This window comes from Dasypus novemcinctus, chromosome 5, assembly GCF_030445035.2.
Source record: "Dasypus novemcinctus isolate mDasNov1 chromosome 5, mDasNov1.1.hap2, whole genome shotgun sequence".
Lineage (NCBI taxonomy): Eukaryota > Metazoa > Chordata > Mammalia > Cingulata > Dasypodidae > Dasypus > Dasypus novemcinctus.
The window spans coordinates 166,216,843-166,238,375 of record NC_080677.1 but is presented as its reverse complement, the minus strand read 5'-3'; the positions used below and the strand labels follow the sequence as shown (position 1 = coordinate 166,238,375).

The 21,533-nt window shown below is 51.1% G+C and overlaps 1 protein-coding gene across 1 annotated transcript in view; it reads left to right on the top strand.

Annotated features, from left to right (window-relative positions):
- MRC1 (mannose receptor C-type 1) overlaps positions 1–21,533 on the top strand; it is a 90,728-nt gene that overhangs the window by 42,605 nt on the left and 26,590 nt on the right. Inside the window, exons 11-23 of the mRNA XM_058297900.1 lie at positions 245–393; positions 2,552–2,751; positions 5,112–5,239; positions 5,656–5,743; positions 7,281–7,425; positions 9,202–9,243; positions 9,929–10,092; positions 11,034–11,101; positions 12,155–12,255; positions 12,976–13,118; positions 13,503–13,617; positions 16,600–16,766; positions 20,480–20,582. Coding sequence (XP_058153883.1) covers positions 245–393; positions 2,552–2,751; positions 5,112–5,239; positions 5,656–5,743; positions 7,281–7,425; positions 9,202–9,243; positions 9,929–10,092; positions 11,034–11,101; positions 12,155–12,255; positions 12,976–13,118; positions 13,503–13,617; positions 16,600–16,766; positions 20,480–20,582 — 1,613 coding nt within the window. The remainder of the gene's footprint in view (positions 1–244; positions 394–2,551; positions 2,752–5,111; positions 5,240–5,655; positions 5,744–7,280; positions 7,426–9,201; positions 9,244–9,928; positions 10,093–11,033; positions 11,102–12,154; positions 12,256–12,975; positions 13,119–13,502; positions 13,618–16,599; positions 16,767–20,479; positions 20,583–21,533) is intronic.

Below are 21,533 nucleotides of genomic sequence, written 5' to 3'. Positions count from 1 at the left end.
GCACGAGTGGGTGAGCGCATTAGAATGATTCTATCTCCTTAGCTGTGTGAAATTTTTCACTCCTTAGACTCTTGTTTCCTTAGAGAAAATTGGCAACATTTGAATTGTGTACAAATATAATGCAAAATCTTTGAATTACCAATTAAGTCAGAGTTCAAAAATAGAAGCGAGATACTTTTCATGTTGGTAACTAGGAAAAATGTCTGTTGATCTTGCGGAATTTGGTTTCGTGTGTTTCCTTTAGGTATGAACAAGCCTTTCTGACGAGCCTGGTGGGCCTGCGGCCCGAGCGCTATTTCTGGACGGGACTCTCGGACTTCCGAGCCCGAGGCACCTTCGCGTGGACCACGGAGGAGGCAGTTCAGTTCACCCACTGGAACGCCGACATGCCGGGTAGGCGCAGGGTCTGGCCGCCAGCGAGGACTTTCAGTGATATTTTGTATTTTGTTCTGTTTTTGTTTTTTCTTTTACTTTCCCAATTAGTTTGCAGTGTTCTAAGGAACAAACAAGGAAGAGAAAATTGCTGGGTTATCTGGTTTGGGCACATTTGAAAACTATTTGTGAAATCCTCCATGGTCACAAATATCCCAAAGGGTTAACTTAGTCCAGAGAACTCAAAACCATAGTAAGGAGCTCTAAAACCTGCCAGCGCAGCTGTGACTAGAAATACAAGTGCGTGTGGGCCGTGGGCCTTGGGCAGCGTTTTGGGAACTCACTTCCCAGCTCTTCTGTGCCATGTTCAGTCTCTCTGTGCCCTGGAGTTCATTCAATCCCCATCAAACACCTGCAAGTGATGTTGAAGTATTTTCATTTTAAAGATGAGGAAATGGGGACTACAAAATGTTATGTAACTAGAATGCTCATGGGCCTGGATTTAAATTTTAATCTGTGTAATTCCTAAAACAATGCAAATTCCCTATTAATTTTTACTTGCCTTCCCTTATAAAAGGCTGTAAGTAGTTTCTGAAATAGACCTTGAAAGATACTTTGCTTTCTTTATACACTGGTATTGGCAGTATATGACACTGTTTGGGATGAAAAGAAAGCACCCTTTGTAGCAAATATCTCCTGTGCCAGGGTGAAAAGCTGAAAAAGGAATTGCCTGTGTAACTCTTGGCCTTGAAGTCTTAATCTTCAGGATTTCTTTTAACTCCGCTGTTGGTAAGGAAGCTAGATCAATAACCCAGATGATCTGATTCTTGTTCAATAATTGAATTCCTGAACTTTCTGGAAAATAGTAAGACCTCAGTTCATTTTTAAAACAGCTGGCCGCATTTTGAGAGCGGAGTGCATATATTTCTTCTTTTCTTAGAGAAGTTGTAGGTTTACAAAACAATCATGCATAAAATACAAGATTCCCAAATACTGCTGTATGATTAATACATTGCATTGGCGTGGAGCATTTGGCAAGAGAAGACAAATTTACGGAAGATCCGTGGACCTGCGCTGCGCAGCCAGCCCTCAGTTTAACCGTGACTAGAGTTAGCGGTGCAGTTAACCACGGACAGTAGCACACGTACAGTTCTGCTCTTTAGCCAAGACTCGGCTTTGCCCGCGTTGCTCATTCCGCGGTAGGAAACGAGGGGTCCGCCTGGGATGTCCTCAGGGAATGAGATGGTGCAGTCGGCGCCTCCCCTCGCTTGCCGTCCCCCTACTTTCTGTCCTGATGGGACGGGTCCTGTGAGAAGGGCGGGCCCCCTCGGCTGGCGCACGGCTTTGGGAGCAGTGGGCGAGGGGGGCCCCGGGGGTCCCAGGAACGCCACAGCCTCGCCTCACGGGACCCTGTCACTGACCACGAAAGGAGGGGGACACGGAGGGGAGTAGAGGGAGCTCTTGGGCTTCCAGAGAAGCAGGGACCTTGGAGAAACTGCTTCAGACCCAGGTATGTCCCCAGAACTTTGAAAACTATTTCTATATATGTAATATCTTAGCATAATAGCTGTCATAAATATCACCTCATGTTAGCAGCAAGAAACCCTGATGTCCAAACTCTACCTCAGTAAATTGCTATTTGGAAGTAAACACGAGTATGAAACAGACTTGCTCACTGTCAGGCGTAGTTTAGTCTTCCTTTTGTAGCGTGTGGCTCTTGTCCGTTGGCCTTTGTCACAGCTATGTGAGGTGGGTGCATCTTAAGGTGAAGAAAGAGGGTCTGAGTGGTTGAGGAACACACCTCCAGCGCGGGGAGTCTCGCCGGAGCCCAGTCCTGTGCTGTGTGGACCAGGGAAAGAAAGACCCGTAAGTTAGTGCTTTTACCATTACGATAAATTCCATCATTCTAAAAACATTTTATCATCAAATGCCTATGTGTGGGACTCTCTGTGCAATCCCAGAAACACAAGATCTTATCCTAACCCCTACGGCTGAGTGGCTCGCAGTTCAGCTGGGGGTAGAGGACACGCAAATAAAAGGTGACCACAGTTCACGTGCGCAAGCCCACCGCCGCGGGCCGCCCGTCGCCTGGGGCCCAGCCCCGTGGGGTGTCCCGCGCGTCCTCCGTGAGCCGCGCCGGCCTCCCGCGAGCGCCTGCTCTACTCTGCGTCTTCCACAGGGCGGAAGACAGGGTGTGTTGCCATGAGAACCGGCATCGCGGGGGGCCTGTGGGACGTGCTGAAATGCGACGAGAAGGCAAAATTCGTGTGCAAGCACTGGGCCGAAGGGGTGACCCGCCCGCCGGAGCCCACCACGACCCCAGAGCCCAGATGTCCCGAGGACTGGGGCACGGACAGCAAGACGAGCTTGTGCTTCAAGGTGAGTCTCCGCCCGCAGGTGCACGCGGCCGCGGGGCTGGCCTTAGCGCTGGGGAGGCCCCCGAGTGGCGAGGATCACCGTAATTCCGTGTCCTGAAGCCTCTGATCTGGAGCGGCCGGGGGTCGGTCACTTCTGGAGAGCTGCCCGGGGCGTGGGGCTGACCACCAAGGGCGAGATTCACTGCATTGGGGCAACACACCCCCCGCCGGAGAAGCCCCAGGGGCCCTCCTCGGCTGCCGCCCTCGCGCTGCCCCTCCTCTCTTCCACCTTCACGGGACTCTTGTTTGCTGTTACGCTAGCTATCGCATCATTTTGCCTTTCTCTAACTTAAGTGATAAATGCATGTACAATAATGCATTACACCTAATTTAGAGACAATGTCCATTTTTCTGATTTAATCCCTGATTATTACAATGGCGGGAGATGGAGGCCTTGACATATAGGGGCGCACGGCCCACAGCCCCTCAAACGCCAGGTCAGTGTCCTACTAACACCTTATAGATTCTTAGGCCAGACTGCCCATTTCTTCCTTATACAATCAAGTTCGCCAAAACAACCAACTAAAGAAAAATAGAAGCAGAAACAGTGAATCAAGCTTTTTGGCCTTTTTTCTCTCTTGTAAGTCACTTTCTTTCTAAAGGACGGGCTTAGCCAAATACAAAAACGTGCTCATCTGTTTAGCGGCGTTGTCCTCTCCTGCTCTCAGGAGGTGCTTGTAGAACAGCCTTCGCATGGCACTGGCCATGCCGTGCCTGGCAGGCAGCCAGGAGAGGCTGGCCAGGCGGAGCGTGACTCGTCCTGTCTTCGCCAGCTGCTTGTGTTGGTCACTCCCACAAGTAGCTGGAGAGACTAGTGGACTGTTCAGTCCAAACTGGTGAGTCAGGGGTAAACATAAAGTTTACGTAGAAGGGCATGTATTAAGTCAAACAGGAGGAATTTTGTAAATGGATTATTTTAGGACTAATAAGAAGCAAATCAAGTATTTATTGTTACTGCGGGAAACTGGAGCTGCCATGTGCAGGCCAGGGTTCTTCCTCTCCATGGCCATTAGTCTGGCTCTGGGGACTTGTCGGTGGATTTTGTTGGCGGCAGCAGGGTTCTGCAGAGCTGGGGGTCAATCAGGAACTGAGGGAGGGACGTCCCCAGGCAGATGTTCCACAAACCCAAATATGTGCTGTCCTAGGAGCTCCATGGTTCCCGGGGTACTAGGGGTAGGACTTGTTTGGGAATAATGGAGAACATCTTTGTAAATGTTAGGATGTGGGGATTATTAATAAAATTCAAGCATTCATAGGTCTAACTGAAGAAAATGAAAACCTCACAGCCACGGTCTAGCAAGCTGGGAGCCTGCAGGAGTCTTAGGGGAACTGGTGGGGATTGCTGACCCAGCTCAAGCTAGGGTGGAGGCAAAGGCCGTCTTGGGTTGCTCGAGGACAGCTTGTGCAGCCGTGGCCCATTGGAAGCCAGCCCCCCGTCCCCAGGCTGTGATGATGACCAGTCCTGGTGGCTTCGAGTGGCTCCTGAACTGTCCGCACACTGGCAGGCACGTCCCAGGCTGACGCTGCGGATTCTGCTTCTCTCTTTTCTTTGCCATCCTCTCAATAATACGGCATAGTTTTGAGATTTCTATGTTCTTAGGTGAACTCTATGCTTTTCTATATAATTTCCCAACAGGCTCTACCCCAACCACCTCGAAAAGCACAGAATTTCTAATGAAGCATATATTTTGATTTGTTGTCTAACCTGGTTATATGTTGAACATGCAACCTATTAATAGGAAGTAAATTTATGTTAGCCTGTAGCCCACCCTTGTTGGTGCTCTTCCAGAAGGCATGTGCTCCGATAGTTGTCAAAATGTACCGCCACCAGGAGATGAGTGCAAGGCAGTTTTGAAGGGTGCTACCAACATGGTGTCGAAAGATTGCCAGGTGGCTCCCTGTGTAAGCGCAACAGGGTCACACACGCGGGCACAATTTTGGAAAGGTTATTTTCCTTAAAATTTTCTTTGTATCAAATGTTTCTTGCATTTTCTTTCCATCTTGAAACCATTTTTCCACACTTAACAAAATTGATCCTGTATGTGCTGCATGCCAAACTGATATGCCTAAAGCTTCTAAGATTTTAATCCACTTTCTCCTCTACTAAATAATTTCGTTTTCTAAGGTTTCCTCAACAAAGTCATCCCCCAAGCTTTGCTACCCAAGTACTTGCGCATAAGTTGACTTTAAACCACGAGAATTACATTATTTTGGGCCACTATCAGTTCTTACTTTTCTTTATGGGAAAAAGTAAATAATTATGTCTCATGATCGGATAAACTATGAAATGTGAAGTAACTCTTGAAACCACATTCCCTTTAGCTGTTTGCAAAAGGAAAACATGACAAGAAAACATGGTTTGAATCCCGAGATTTCTGTCGCGCTCTAGGCGGCGACTTAGCCAGTATCAACAATAAAGATGAACAGCAAGTTATATGGCGGTTAGTGACGTAAGTGCCCTTTCTATATGCTGCGCCTTTCTTTTACCTACTTGGTGCTGATGATGTTGAGAAGATTTTTATGTTTCTGAATTTGGTTGGCTCACGAGCCTAATGGGATCATATCTCAAACCCATGGGCCCTTTTTGATCTAGTTTCACTTCTAGACATTCAAAAACTTTTGGTTAAGTGAATGAAGGAAGGAAGCAATGCGTTATTTCAAGGCTTTACAATTATTTCTTCTCAAATTGCTGTCAGTTTTGGGGATATCCCTGGGTTGTATCCTTACGCACTTCTACTGCGTAATTCTTCTATGACGCACTTCTACTGCGTAATTCTTCTATGATTTGGAGGTAACTTTGCAGTCTGGTTAGTCCCCATGGCTTACCAGACTTGTTTAACGCATGGCGTGTCTTTGTGCCATGCAGGGCCACGGCAAACTACCACGAGCGGTTCTGGCTGGGACTGACGTACGGCAGCCCTTCGGAGGGTTTTACCTGGAGCGACGGCTCTCCTGTGAGTACCTGGATGCTTCATCATGTCTCTATTTTGATGTGCCACTTGTTTCAACCCTCAGTTTTAATAGGACTGGTCACTGTCATGCCAGACTCTTTTCTATGAAGAAGAAATGCCCTTTTGTGTCACTGTCCCACCCATACCCCATTTTAATTCTCCCGAGCGCCCAAGGTATAGCTTTTTGGCATGGATAACGGGATGAAAATAAATTGGAAATGAAAACTCATTCAGCTGGCTTATATAAAACAACCTCTGCAATCTATAATGCAGAATTGGTAAAAAGTTAAATTTTTTAAGAAATTGAGCATTTGTGGCCTCTCATGGATTAATAGAACTGGGCGCCTTTTGCTATTCCATGAATGACCATAGGATTTCTGCCTTCTGAGGAATGGAGAAGTGAGAAGCTGTAGCACACACAGGCCGTGTGTAGCTGGTGGAGTCTCCATAGGAATTTACTTTGTATAATTTCAGTTTGACTTTTTCATATAACCCACTCAAAACTTTTCAAGGGATTTGAGCAAGGTTTATTTGATGGCCTTACTGATACTGGGGTTTTTTATTCCAGGTTTCTGGATATAGACCCAAATCCTTAATCTAAAACCCTGTGGGCTGTGATTACACAGCGAAAACGCCATGGAGGCCCCACGCTGGAGCCTCCGTTGATTCCTACTGCTGATTTTGATCAAGTCTGATAGCTTTGTTAGCAACATATCACAGGTCTTTTGTAAGAAGAACTAATGCATTTCTTCTTTTTTTTTTTGATTTCTTTCTTTCTTCGACCCCCGCTCCCCACAGTTGTCTGCTCTCTGTATCCATTTTCTGTGTGTTCTTTTGTGACCGCTTCTATCCTTATCAGTGGCACCAGGAATCTGTGTTTCTTTTTGTTGTGTCATCTTGTTGTGTCAGCTCTCCATGTGTGTGGTGCCATTCCTGGGCAGGCTGCACTTTCTTTGGCGCTGGGCGGCTCTCCTTATGGGGTGCACTCCTTGTGCGTGGGGTTCCCCTATGCGGGGGACACCCCTGCGTGGCACAACACTCCTTGCGTGCATCAGCACTGAGCATGGGCCAGCTCCACATGGGTCAAGGAGGCCCGGGGTTTGAACCGTGGACCTCCCATGTGGTAGGCGGATGCCCTAACCACTGGGCCAAGTCCTTCCAACAATACACCTAAATATTACTCCTTGGGAATGGGTTATCGATTTAGGAACTCCCAATACTGAGAAGTGGAACTTTTTTGCCAAGTTTTTCCTATCTATAATCCCACTTCAATGGTTTTGTATCCATTCTAATTAATGGGATTAAAGTAAATTCTGTAAGAATCAGCAGCATACGCTACTCAACCTTAAAAGTTCCCATGCAACCAAAAACAGTTCTTTCTTAGCCATGTTCATAAACTTGGCCTTCAAGGCAAAGCTAGGGTGAAAAAAGTAGAGCTATAAAAAAACGCAAACCTGGCTTTCCTTTCCTGTTTGGTAAGATGGTTGCTTTTGGCCTAATGTAAATGGTAAATGGTTGAAATTTCATGTTTCTGCTACAGGTTTCATATGAAAATTGGGCTTACGGAGAGCCTAATAATTACCAAAATGTGGAGTACTGTGGGGAGCTGAAGGGCGAGCCTGGGCTGTCTTGGAATGACATGAACTGTGAGAATCTTAACAACTGGATTTGCCAGATCCGGAAAGGTACGGGAGCCTTTCCTCTCCTTTATCTCAGGTTGGGGAACTAACCTCCAGACACCCCGATATCTTCCTGTCATTAGTGGAACCAAACAAACAAAATCACTAAAGTCAGGGAACTGCCAGGGCCGTCATTTGACGAGATAAGGAAGAAGTCGCTGAGCGCCGGCCTGTTCCGGAGGAGGGAAGATCAGAGGCCACACGGGCTCCAAACCCGGCCACTGGAGACGCGTCCTCCAGCGCTCCCAGGGCCGCGGGGCTGGCTGAGGATCCACAGGGCGCGTGTGTGCGCGTGTGCGCGTACAGGCATGTGTGTGTGCTTGTGTAATATGTGTATGTGTGCGCGAGCATATGTACACGTGCCCAGGTGCACATGCCTGCGTGCACATGTACATTGTTTACATATGCTCATGTGTGTCTGTGTTTGTGTGCACACTTGTATATTTGTGTGTGCATGTGTATAGGCGTGCATGTTCACGCACGTGCATGTGTATGTTTACGTGTGAGCACGTGTATGTTGTGTACATGCGTGTGTGTCTGTGCGTGCACAAGTGCATGGGTGTGTTCTACTTTGTAAGCAGAGTAATGAAAATGCAATGCGGGGGGAGTTTTCACCTGCTCACCTTCTGGGTTAATCACCATCTAGGTGAACGTTTCCCCAAGCCTGAACGTTCTAAGAATAGATTTCTCAGGTAGATCAAGGAACAAGCCCCATTCTAAACGGCTGGTGCTCCAGCAGCCGCCCTGTTCTTGCTGGTCAGCGCGTCCCGCGTGCTGCCAGCTACCTGGAGCCAGGGAGCGCCTCGCGGCCAGGTCCAGCATCGGGTCTTAGGTTTAGACAGAGGCAGACAGAGCGTGGTGATGGGTGAGGATTAGCGGGCTAGGTACAGGTGACAGGTGGCTAGAGGTGAAGGATGACAGGTAGTAGAGACACATGGACGGACAGCCCCTGTGAAGGGCGAGTGCTGTGCTCTCCCCTGCCAGCAGCCTGCCCCAGCCTCCTGTGGCGAGGCTGTGCTCTCCTGGGCATCTCCGCTTGGCACTTCCCTCCTTCTGCCTAGATCCACACTTTCAGAGCTTCCAGAACCGAGGCGCTCAGGGTGCCAGCTTTCTAGCCTCCCAGCTAGCACACGGTACCCTCTGTCGCTGCGCTCCCGTGGGATGCTGGACAACTTCAACCCAGTGTAGTGACCACCAGGGTCCAGCCGCCCCACCATCTCCCTGGCAGGAGGAGAGACCCTTAGCCTGCATGGAAATATGCACTTAATAAGAGTAAGATTCTTTGAGGAACATATATTTTGTCAATCAATAATCCCTTTTAATAGTTTCAAATCCTCAAAGTGCAAATTCTTTCAGAGCTTTTTCTAAGATCTCTGACAGGGCACCTAACAGTTCTCCAATATGCACTAAATAGCAAACCCTCATGTGTTTTATGCCCCTTTTGCAGTTGACAAAATTAGGGCTAAGTAACTTGGACCTCAGCTCCCTGATCCCCAAACTCCTGCTCTCTTGTTTCCTCTGTCGTGCTGGACACTGGCATGCACCTGGGGCTGGGGTGACCGCCTCCCACGTGCTTTACTCCCAGCGCCTCGCTGGGTTTCCCTTCTTCCTCCCTTCCCTGCCCTCAGGATGACGGGGAAGTGGCGAGTAGGAGGCAGGGGAAGAGAGAGAGAGAGTGGTTAAAGGCTTTAGCAGTCCTGGCCCATGAATTGAGTGGAAAGCGAAGGAGCTGGAATAGCAGAAGTTCCGGCACATTTTACCTTTAATTTTCTTGTTTTACAGGACAAACCCCCAAACCTGAGCCGACACCAGCTGCCCAAGACAGTAAGTTTCCCCATTTCCCGGTCTCTGTATGGATGCTCCTTTTTCCCTCTTTATTCCTTTGTTAATGAAAAATTTACTTGCCTGGGAAGAAGACAGTGGAGCTTCTGGTATCCCTGAGACCTCGTGAAGGTTTGGCCGTCCCCCCGGAGCGAGGCCCACCTGCGCACACACCAAACCTGCAGCCGCGGCTCCTCGGGCCGTCAAACCCGAGGGCTCGGCCTTCGGCCTCAGCACAGGGTCCAGGGTCCCGCAGCTGGAAGCCCTGGCAGCCGCCCGGTTCCTGAAGCCCCTGGCCCTCCAGTTCGACCCTGAAGCAGCCCGGGCCATGCTGTAGCTGGCCTTGCTCAGAGCGGGCCGACATCCGTTTTCCCGTGACTAGACTATCACAGGTGCAAGGATATAACCCTCCCCGCTGTGCCATCCTGCTGAGAGAAGCCACGCCGGGGTTCTTGCACCAGCTCATGACATGTGCACTTGGTGGCGAGGAGAGGGTGCCGGTGTTTTGGGGGTGGCAGTGAGAGGACACCGGGCCTTGCGTTATTCAGTTGGTCCCAGTGGCTAGCCGCTCTGTGGCCGGATGCTCAGGTTGGCAGTGGCCTCTGAGATGACTTCGGTGTACCTGACACACCCCAGATACTCAGATCCTTAGAGTAGAATTTGCAACCTCTTCTCACTTATATTTCAGATCCAGCGATCACCGAAGATGGCTGGGTGATTTACAAGGACTACCAGTATTATTTTAGCAAAGAGAAGGAAACCATGGACAACGCGCGAGAATTTTGCAAGAGGAATTTCGGTGATCTTGTTTCCATTCGAAGTGAAAGTGAAAAGAAGTTTCTATGGAAATACGTAAGAACGTGATTAAGAACGTCCCAGTGGCGTATGATCAGCCTGTGCTTGGTACCCACGCGCAATTTCAGCTGTGCACTGAATTTACACCAGGTGTAACAATGGGAGTGCCTTGGGGCATGGGGGAGAGGTCAGCCCTGAAAAAAGGAACAGCTGTATTGCTGGAAAGTTCTGTGCAGAATCCCAGCTCCCAGGAAAGCTTTCTAGTCTGGGCTTTAAAAGGATCCCCACTTTGTGAGGATACATAGATTTCCGAGGATTTAAATTCTTAGCTAGTCTTACTGTATTAATCCTGGCCCTTTTGGGTATATGTGTGGCTTGTTTATGATTAAAAGCATGTGGCTCTGCTTGGCCAGATTGTTGGCTAAGAGAGAGCACAGCTTGGGTATCCACTGAAAAATAATCCTGGTTGTACCAAAATTGTCAGCTGTCAGCCAAGTTAGTTTTAGTTTTCCCAAGAGTGTGAGGCTGAGAATCTCCCCCATAAGCATCCGCGTAGCGTCCAGGGGTTGGCCAGAGAGGACGGAAGAGGGAGCGGACCTGGAGATGCCTGTGGCCACCAAGGCGCTACAGGGCGTCCAGCAGCCTTGGAATATTTCCCATTATTGCACAATAATGGACATGGACGAAGGAGTCTTTTCTTAGATGTGCGATCTCAACTAGCCTCGCTGTTTTAAAGAAGAACTTGAACAACCCAGTGACTGGAGGTGTTTGAAGGCAGAGGTTCACTTTATAAATGCACGTTGTTAAATAGTGTGTCCAATTTTTCTTTTTTTTCTATGAAGAAATAACTTAGACCATACAACACAATTCCTGCTCGAATCCCTCCTCAGGCAGAAAAGTTCCTGAATATGGTGCCACTTAAAACATGGCTTTTTGGGGGGGGGATTTGCTTATTCCATAAATATAAACTGAACTATATGTAAATGTCCATGTCTTAGGTCAACAGGAACGATGCACAGACAGCGTATTTTATTGGTTTACTGATCAGCTTGGATAGAAAATTTGCGTAAGTAAATCAAGATTAAATAACGTTCCTTAAGATAGTGATTGCTTAACTCTTTTGAGGATTTTGTTTGGCTGAATGCATTTAAAAAAAAAACCCTACATGGCTGTCAATGTATGAAGAACCTTTTTAAAAAATTAGAGTTCAAAATAATCCTTTTACATAATTCCAACATTATAACTCTCAAAGAGCTCGAACTGTGATTTAATCTACACTTCACCTGTTCATCTCAGGACCCCCCATCTTCTAAGATACGTATTTATCTTCTGTCTGCTGGGATGTAGTAGATGGATAGGAATGTTGAGTTCATTTTTAAACTTGGCTTCTCCTTTGTCCTGGCCTTGGTGCACGGAACCAAACGACCCTCTCCTGCGTTCCCCGCTCTGCCCCCGCCGCTCGGCGTTGGGGCCGTGGGGCTCCTTCAACAGTGCGAGGTGCTTTCCATCGACATGGGCCAGGAGAGCTGTGGGGGCGGGAGCTGGCTCCTTTTGGCATCTCTTTCCTTGTTCTTTGGAAGAGCAGGTCTGTGTCCCTGCTCGTGTACAAAGGTTTTAGCCACATCTGTCCCAAGAGATTGCCATGTGCATCTCTGGGCAGTAGAGAGCTAAATAAGCTCATTATTCTGGAAGAATAGAAATGGATAATTCTGTCACAATAAGACGAGAGGGTTGCTGGGATGATCGGGTCGCCTTCCGGCGGTGCCGGTCCTGAACTCCCATGACTTAGGAGAGTAAGCACTGGCCCGCAGACCTGAGGAGGGCCGGGAGCACCCGGGACACCAGGGGATGGACAGCTGAGCAGTGCATCCTCTCTTCTGTCTGGGAATCTGGCCCGAGGAGGGCTCTGCAAGGAGTTCAGCTTCCGGCTTACTTCCTAGGGGCTTCCGCTTCGTCTCCCACGTCAGGGATAAAACCGTGGAGGTAGCCCTGGGAGGTGGGGTTCAGGGGGCTGAGCCCCCACTTCTGTCCTCCGGGCATCTGGGCTCCTGCCTTCTAGTGGCCCACCCGGCTCCCGACCAGGCTGTAGCTGGATTAACACGTGAGCACTCTTTTCCAGGTGGATGGATGGAAGCAAAGTGGATTTCGTGGCTTGGGCCACGGGTGAACCCAATTTTGCAAATGATGATGAAAACTGCGTCACCATGTATTCCAATTCAGGTAGACAAGATACAGCTGGAATTTGCCTTTGGGGTGAGGTGTTGTTTCCTACGTCCCTGGATTTAGGTAGCAAGTCGCACACATCAGGCAAGCAAAGAAGAGGAAATAAAGGAGGATTCTATCCCCTATATATTCTTTGTAGCTTCTATATAATCTAAGAATCTTTTAAAAATAAAAAAATGAAAAAACAAAAGAAAAAAGAAAAAAAAGAATTCTAGTTTTAGCAGCCCAACTGTCTGATGTGTAAGGATGGTTAATATATGACATAGTCAATCTTCTCACTTCTTGTTTGTTAAAACATTTTTATTATGTTCTGATATGAGAAAAATATCCTGAAAATGTTTCTCTCTCTTCTCTCCTCTCTTTCTCCCTCCCTCCTTCCCCCAGCTCCTAATCTGTAAAATGGGAATAGTAATAGGACGGACCTGGTATGGAGAAGATTAAAGTCGTTAACGTACCTGAAGCATTAAGTACATATCAAGTCTGGGTGTTATTAGCTGTTTTTAGTTATTTAGTTAACATCTGAAACACCAAGTGCCTGCTGGGTTCCTAGAAAACTCTCCATGAAGTTTAATTAGTTTAAGCAAGAGAGCAAAGGGGGCTCGTGTAGATTCTTCTAGTCCCTTGCATAACGGGAAAGTCTGATCACAGTCGCGACCGCTTCTGAGAACCTTCGGGTCTGTGCGCTTGGGCCTGTAACGAGCGTGGCCCCCTTTGCAGGGTTTTGGAACGACATCAACTGCGGCTACCCCAACGCCTTCATCTGCCAGCGGCACAACAGCAGCATCAACGCCACTGCGCCCCCCACCGCGCCCCCCGCCCCCGGCGGCTGCAAGGAGGGCTGGGACTTCCACAACAACAAGGTACCGGCAGCACTGGAGGCAGTCCTGGTGGCGGTCACAGTGCAGAGGGGCAATGCAACTCCTCCATCTCAGAGTTAATTTTGCGGGTCCCATCACCGTAGAAATATTTTGGCAAGAAAAGGTGGAGATCCCCGCGACGATTTTCCTAGGGCAATTGGGGGCGTCCTTGAGGTGACCCAAATGTCCGCACCGTTGGTCCTAAGGGAGGATGTGAACCTTGAAGCTGCGAAGTCTGCGTGTCCTAAAACGAGCTTAGTTTTTCAGAAACCCCGATTTGGTTGTGGGAAAACTTATAGGTAGCTATAAATAACTTTGATTTCTTTAGAGCTCTAGTTTACCCCTAAGTTGTTTTTTTTTTCTTTCACATTTTTCCTTCTATCTCAGTGCTTCAAAATTTTTGGATTTGTTGAAGAAGAAAGAAAGAATTGGCAGGATGCCCGGAAAGCTTGCATAGCGTTTGGAGGAAACCTGGTATCCATACCCAGCAATAAGGAGCAAGGTGCGCGGGCCGCGGTGAAGTGTGCTGTTTCCCCGTGGGGTTGCCGATCGTAAATGGTGCTTTCGTTGGGAGGAAGAGCTGTCTTGTCGAGAAGGCGCCTCCCTGGGTGCAGGCCCTGCTGGCCCCTCTGGGTGGGGCAGCTCTGCAAACGGCCCCGCGGGCCCTGTGATGGGCGGCAGGATGTGCTGGGGCCCTGGTGAAGCTGGAAATCCGGCCAAGGCCGCCCAGCCCAAAGCCCACCCTGTTTCCCCCCAATCCGCTTGTTTCCCAAATAGCCGGAGGTGGAGTGTTTCTAGGAAACGAATGAATAGAAAAGAACCAGTTTTCCATTTACTGCACATCCAGTTGCTCGTTCACATGACTTACAACACAGGAAAAATGACCTTTTAAACGTGAGCCTGAGCAAACTGAGAGCAGCCTCTTGTCACCCTGACGTGGCAGGGCCCTGCCGGGTGGCGCTAGCCCCTCCGCCTCCCCCTGCCCAGACCTGGGCCTGCTCGGCCTACCCCTGCCCTAGATCTAGACCCACTCAGCTTCCCCCTGCCCAGACCTGGGACTGCTCCATCTCCCTCTGCCTAGACCTGGCCCGCTCGGCCTCCCCCTGTCCAGATCTGGGCCTGCTCGGCCTCCCACTGCCCTAGATCTAGACCCGCTCGGCTTCCCCCTGCCCAGACCTGGGCCCCCTTGGCCTCCCCCTGCCCAGACCTGGGCCCGCCCGGCCTCCCCCTGCCCAGACCTGGGCCCGCCCGGCCTCCCCCTGCCTAGACCTGGGCCCGCCCGGCCTCCCCCTGCCTAGACCTGGCTTGCTCGGCCTCCCCCTGCCCTAAATGGGCGGGTGCTGCCTCCTGGCCTTGGGGGCTGCCTTCCCTGGAGGGCCTTAGGGCGACCGTGGGACTCACCATGAGAGGGTCCTTGGGCCTCCGCAGCCGGTTCATCCGGAAGACACTAAGCTGGGGCCTGGAGGCGTGGCCTGGACAGGGGCTGCCCACGTGGCCAGGGGCCTTGGCTGGTGGGCAGCCCAGGGACGGGGCTTGGGCTCGGCTCAGGGCCTCCTGCCGGGTGCTGCTGGGTGCTGCTGCAGGAGCCCGGGGCTGGCAGTTGCTGGGCACTGGAACAGGGGGGCACACAGCCTCGCTGCCTGAGGCTGGAGGCGGAATCCAGGGCGTGCAGGGTCCCCCCGGGCCCCCGCGGCTCCCCGGCGAGCGCGGCCGTCTCGGCAGCACCACGGCCACGTCCCTCTCTGTGTCCCTGTGAGGACAGCAGGCACACGGGGTTAGGGCCCCCGACTCTGGCTCATCGCACCCGCAAAACCCCTATTTCCAAATAAGGCCCCTTTGCGGGACCGGCTGAGGCTTGGCCCTGAGTCACCCAGAGCCCCCGCCGCGGAGCCGCAGGCGCTGGCTGGAGGGTGACGGGCCCCGACGTCGGCCGTGCCTGAGAATTTAAGGGCGCGCTGCGCGGAGCGGGGGCCGCACATCCCTGCACCCACTTTGGGTTCCGAGAGTCTCTGATATCCAGAGTCACGTACTGCAGAACGGTGCCTGCAGCGGCGTGGAGAGACGGAGGGGCCCGCGGGGCTGCCGCCCACCTGCTCAGCTCCCCCTCTTGGCACCCGCTGCCCGGTCCACCAAGCTCTCGCCGAGGCCTCTGACCAGGGCAGCCCCTGCCAGGCGCCAGAGCAGGCGCCCGCTGGACGAAGGTGACAGCCAGGCCTCCCCCGGTGCCCCTCGGGGCTCAGCCACCCGGCAGAGCGCGCAGGCCTTGATTTTCTCTCCACCGCAAGGTGCCGGTTCCTGGCATCGCACAATCAGGGCAAGGGCAACAGAGGCGTGCAGGAGGAAACAATTTTCAGATAAAATAACATTATTCCTGGCAAAACAGGCGCGTGTCCTTGGCAGGACGAGTCGGTGCTGAAAGGCCAGCAGGGGGCTTCCCCACGCTGTGTTGGGGTCGGAGGCCAGGCCTGAGTTATGTTCTCATCCAGGGCGCGGGGGAACAAGTCAGCGTCCCCCGGCGCGCCGCTCCGGATACGGAGGCGACGAGGTTTGTCAGCCTCGAGCTGGCCGAGCAGGGCTGCCCCCTCCCTGTCGCTCTGCAGAGCGAGCTGGGCAGCGGTGCTTCCCAGAACGGCCGGCCCTGGACAAGCAGCCGCGTCGGTGGGGGCCTCTCCCCGGTCCGAGCTCCCACCCTGCTCCAGCCCGGGAGGCGAGCCGGAGCCCCTGGCCCGGCCGCTGTGGGCCGCGCGGGGACGGGCAGAGGAGAGGAATGTGCGGGCAGTGCGGCCTCTGGGCATCTGCCTCCACCCCCCTCACCGCCCGGATTGAAAGAGGCAGGAGGCTCCGCTTGCCCCGACTTCTCTATTTCCTGGGTCTCCGGACCCAGCGAGAGGGCGGTTTCAGGGGTGCCCCGGGCGTCACCCTGGGTGTCAGCCCAGGGCCAGCCCGTCGTGTGCCCTGTGGCTTCTCACTCGAGGTGTAGCTACCTCGGCAGCCCAGCACTTCTGGTTTTGACAAACGCTTTTTATTTTCGGAACTTTCCTGTGCTAGGAGCCTCCTCCGGGCTAGTTATTGGGATCTGAGAACCTTATTTGTAAAACCAGGAAGGCCAGTTGCCTGACGGTGTCTAGTGTGGATTAGAAAACGGGCCCCTTCTCAGGGAGGGTAGCCAGGTAACCCCTGCTGGGAGCACCAACTCGGGAGTGGGGTGCGGGGAGCACTGCAGCCTCCTCTGGCCCCGGGACCTGGGGCGCTTGGGGTGGACCTGGCTTGTACTGCCGCCTGCTCTTAGAGCCCAGCGCCTTGCCATGGGAAGCCCGTCGCAGTCAGAGCTGAAGGGTGACGCTGCGCCGAGGTGAGCCTGTGCCCACCTGCACGGCAAAGGCTTTTGAGTAACAAGAGAGACGTCGACACAGGCCGTGTTCTGAAATTAACGCATCTTGACTATTTCCCGGATTTACGCTTGTTCTGTGGCCCTTCCTCTCAGGGTTTCTCACCTACCACATGAAGGACTCGACTTTTAACGCCTGGATCGGGCTGAATGACGTCAATTCCGAGCACACGTTCCTCTGGACAGATGGACGGGGCGTCCATTATACAAACTGGGGGAAAGGCTACCCTGGCGGGAGAAGAAGCAGCCTTTCTTACGAAGACGTAAGTGCCGGGCAGTGCCCACGCCACGCCCACCACTGACCCCTCTGACAAGCCTGCCGGAGCGCCCGCGAGGGGAGGGCATGCATTCGGCTCAGAACCCTTCTGCCTGGCGGAGGGAGGGGCGGGGGTGTTGTAGGGGTGTGTGGGGCAGGGAAACTCAGGCCCGTCCGGTCAGGATGTGCCCTTTAATCTAGCCTGTCGTTTCTTGGCCCCGGCTGCCCCTAATCTCTTGAAGATGTCGTGTTTGGGGTGCAGGTCTAGAAGCGATGCTGCATCATCGCTGAACTGGCATTGTGGGGTGCTTCCCGCGTGCCAGGTTCTGTGTCCAGTGCTTTTTACATGAACTGAAGAGCCAGAGGATTGCTTCTTGATTTTACTGCCTTTGTTCTTACGTTGCTGAACAGGCAGCCAATGTCATGCTAGGTATTGTGAGAACCAGGAAGAGACTAAGGTTTTGTTCTTACCTCCAAGGAGCTTACACTTCTGCTAGTGCACAAGTCCTCTAGGAAATAAGAGAGGAAAGGGACTAAAGGGAGCAGGGGCAATCCCTGCGTCAAAGCACGGTGGTAACGGAGGAAAGGGACTGGCTGTGGGATGGGTGGTTCGCGCTCCTCTTGTAAGGCCCTGTCTTTGCATGTTGAGGTGGAGGGAGGGACTATGAGAAGAATCAGAGGGCCTTTCCCTCCAGAAGCTTAGAACGTAACAATCAGTGGTTGGGGAACTTGGCAAGAGGACAGGCATGGGTGCAGGCTGAGTGGGCGATTGTGTCTGGGCAGAGGCAAATGGCTTTGGGTGAAGCAGAAGCTTTATGCAGAAAAGAAGCTAGGAGTGAGCTTCAAAAGGTGGAAAGCAGAAGTTAGAGAAATTTGGATACCCTTTGGAAGGGTTTGGACTTTGTCAGGCAAACAGCAGGAAAAGGTTTGAGCTGAAGAAAGATTTGGTCAAAAGGCATTTTGATGATAACTAATTTGGTAGCTATGTGCAGGGCAGATACATTTTGGCAATGGGCAAGTGGTTTTCTGTAGGGAAATTCTTGGATCCTTATTATATAAATGAGGGTTGAAAATTAGAGAACTAATAGAATTGAGTGATATTAATTTTGCTTAGAAATATTTAATGGACGAGAGGTGGGTTTTGTGTAAAATTTTTAAAAGATTCAATATTATACGCTTTTTGTTTTTAGAACACATGGAGAAGCAGAAATCAAACAAAACCCATATAATCTCACCATCCAGAAAAAAACACCATTGTTTTTGTTCAGCTTTTTCTTAGTGCATATAAACATGAAGTTTACATTTCACAAAGTGGAATCTAAGTGTGCATAGGGTTTTGTCACAATTTCAGGACTTGGAAGGAGGAGAGGATTAGATGCAGTTTGATAAGGAGAGGGTGAGAGAGCTGTTCTCTGCCTCTGTGGTGGGAACACAGCTACTCTATACAGGCTCCCTTGAGTGGAGCAGACTCTGAGGCAGGCAGATGGAAATGGGAATAGTTGAGCATGGAGACTGGGTAGTGGGGACCCATGAACCATAGGACTGTGGGTTCCTGATGCCTGAGTCTCGTGTCACAAGGAGGCTGGGCAGGGAGCCTGAGGAACAGCAGCTGCCACTGCTCAGGCCTGGGCAGCTGTGGTCAGCGACGCGCTGAGCTGTGTTTCCCCAACTCCTGTCATTTTGTCTTTTGCTGTATTTGTGTGTTGCTATTGGTGTAGTGTGACCAAATTAACATTTTCTTTAAATCTACTCCTTTTTTGGCTTATTTTTAAACTTTAAAAAAATTAAATATTGTATTATTTATTTAACTTATTTTAAAAGGAAACTTTGGGAAGCAGATTTGGCCCAATGGATAGGGCGTCTGCCTACCACATGGGAGGTCCAAGGTTCAAACCCAGGGCCTCCTAACCTGTGTGATGAGCTGGCCCATGCGCAGTGCTGATGCATGCAAGGAGTGCCCTGCCATGCAGGGGTGTCCTGTCATGCAAGGGTGTCCCCCATGTAGGGGAGCCCCACGTGCAAGGAGTGTGCTCCATAAGGAGAGTCACCCCATGCAAAAACAGTGCAACCTGCCCAGGAGTGGCGCCACACACACAGAGAGCTGATGCAGCAAGATGACTCAACAAAAAAGAGACACAGATTCCTGGTGCCGCTGACAAGAATCCAAGCAGACACAGAAGAACATACAGCAAAGGGACACAGAGCGCAGACAACTGGGGGGGCAGGGAAGGGGAGAGAAATAAATAAAAATAAATCTTTAAAAAAAAAAGGAAACTTTGTAGCAGGAGAAAATGGGAAAGCAACGTCATTCACCACAAGGAGGTAACTGTGAAAATAAGAACAATGGAATTTTAGGACTGCGGCCATGGAAAGCAAAATGATTTCATGAGACCTTACTTCCTGGCTTCCCCAAGGAGACCCCCAGACCCCCTCCTTTTACTTTAAAGGAGCAAACGGACAGTTCTGATTAGGTTGCAGGTGTTATCTGGAAATAGGACAGATAGATACATGCTGTCATGCGGCAAACAGTCCAGGGCCCGAGAGCTTGGCTCTGTATATCGTTGAATCCAAGAAGCCATTGATCGAAAAACTCATTCTTTTGTGTACCACCGAAAAAGAGCAAGAAAACAAACAACCCTGCCAGTTAACCTCCGAGTGCTGCCGACTGAGACGTGCGTCTGCTGTTTTGAAATGTCAGTGTGTTGACACCGTGCCCTACAATCGAGTACCACGGTGTGGCCCGGGGCTGGTGGGGCCCTCGGCCCCGGGCCTGGGCTGGCCGAGCCCTCGCTGTGGGGCCCAGGTCCTGGCCGCGCATCCTCACTTTCTGGCTGCCCTGGTGCCCTCCTGCCCGGTGCGTCGTTCCCCCCTTTCTGAGGAGGGTCAGGGGCCTGGTATCCCCCGTGGGACCGGCAAGTTCACCGGCTCCCCAGCCTCGCGGCTCTCAGCTCTGCAGCTGGCGTTTTCACAGAACCCCGGAGGCCACATGGTACCAGTGAAATCCCGAGAACCGTGGGGCATCAGTGAGCGCCGAGAGCTTTACGGCTGGCAGGGGAGGAGCGCAGCACAGGACAGAAGCAAAGCCGCGCTCTGGCACTGGGGGAGCCTGGCCAGCGCCCACTCTGCCCGTTCTGCTTCCTTTAGGTGATAGGCTCCCGTGCACGCTTGAGATGGCAAGAGCCTTCACACCAGAGAAAAAGAGAGGTTTTCCCGGCCCTGGCTTAGCCCCTGTGAGCTCATAAGTAAGAGGACATCTTTGTGGCCCTTAGGTGGGAACCTAACTGTGCTTTAAAAAACTGCTAGTAAAAGCAAAGGCTGATTGCACTTGGCTCCTCAGGTGAGCAGAGGGCTGTCCCTGGGTTTAGAGCGTGAGAATTTGAAGGGAAAGGGCTCTGTGATTTCCTCATCCATTTGGTTCTTAGGTTTTGACAGTGATGGATATTTCTGATGGCAAGGGGCGTCAGGCAGACCCGCCGGATTGATGCAGGCCTGTCTGGGTTTCGAATGTGGACAGCAGGCCTTCAGCGGCCGCAGCCCTTGTGGGAAGCGGGCACCTGTTCGTGGGAAGTCAGGAGGGGCTGAGCACACGGCACGGGCCCTGGGGCGATCTCACCGCTGGGATTCAGGGATAACGCGGGTTTGTCTCTTTTCAGCTCATTAGTGGATTGATTTAATAGGTACTGATTCTTTCTCGTTCTCTTCTTTCTCGTCGACACGCAGGCCGACTGCGTCGTCATCCTTGGAGGCAAGTCCAGAGAAGGTGGGAAGTGGATGGACGACACATGCGACAGCAAGCGAGGCTACATCTGCCAGACACAGTCCGGTAGGTTCTCCACGAGCTCGCCTTCTTCTAGGAGCTGGGTTTTCCAACACACTTAAAGAACACGCGCCACCTGCCTACACAGCAGCTGGTTTGTTTGATTCTCACTTTAGCCCGTGCACACCTATGGCAGGCCGAAAGGGTGATGTTTTCTGTAATTCATTCAAGTGTGTACTCCCTCATCCGTTACCAGAAAGTTTCATGCGGGTTGAACTTGAAGTCGAAACTCTAATTTTGCTAGAAAATCAGGACACTTGCTTTCCTGTTCCTCTTTTTCAACGTCAGTGTAGGAATATCTCCATTCAAAGAACTGGGGGCTCAAAGCATCATGTACGTCTCATCATTTGTTTTATATCCCATGTCTTAAAAAATGTTAGCAGCTGATTTGAGTTCCACTTTTCATCATAGAAGGTCTGAATGTGGTTAAATGAAAATAAAACGTGGTGGGGTGGGGGCGGTGGAGGCAAATGGGGACCTCATATTTTTTTAATGTAATGTCTTTTAAAAAAATGAATAAATTGAGTAGAATTTGAAAAAAAAAAAAAGACAAAGGTGCACACCTGTGGCACACAGTAGGTCTTAGCAACTACTTAATGAAGACACCACTCTGGCTAAAGTTGCCAGACTATGGCTAACTCTTGGATAATGTTGCCTAATCCTGGCTGATGTGTCTCTAAAGCATCTTTTTCCATCAATAAACTTTTTATGGGAAAAAAAAAAGAAAATAAAACAGTATCTATGGATATTTACTGAGAAACAAGGGTCTGCCTGCACACAGTGTCCGGTGAAAGGAGAATGAAAGGGTCCAGCTGCCCATGCAGAGGTGGGAAGTCAGAGCACAGAGTGGAGAGGAGGCTGAGTGGGAGGGAGGCGCCGTCCTGAGCGACCTGAGCCAGAAGTCACTTGTTCTCCCACATCCGCTGGATTTTCCAACACTTTCTGGGGAATCAGGGA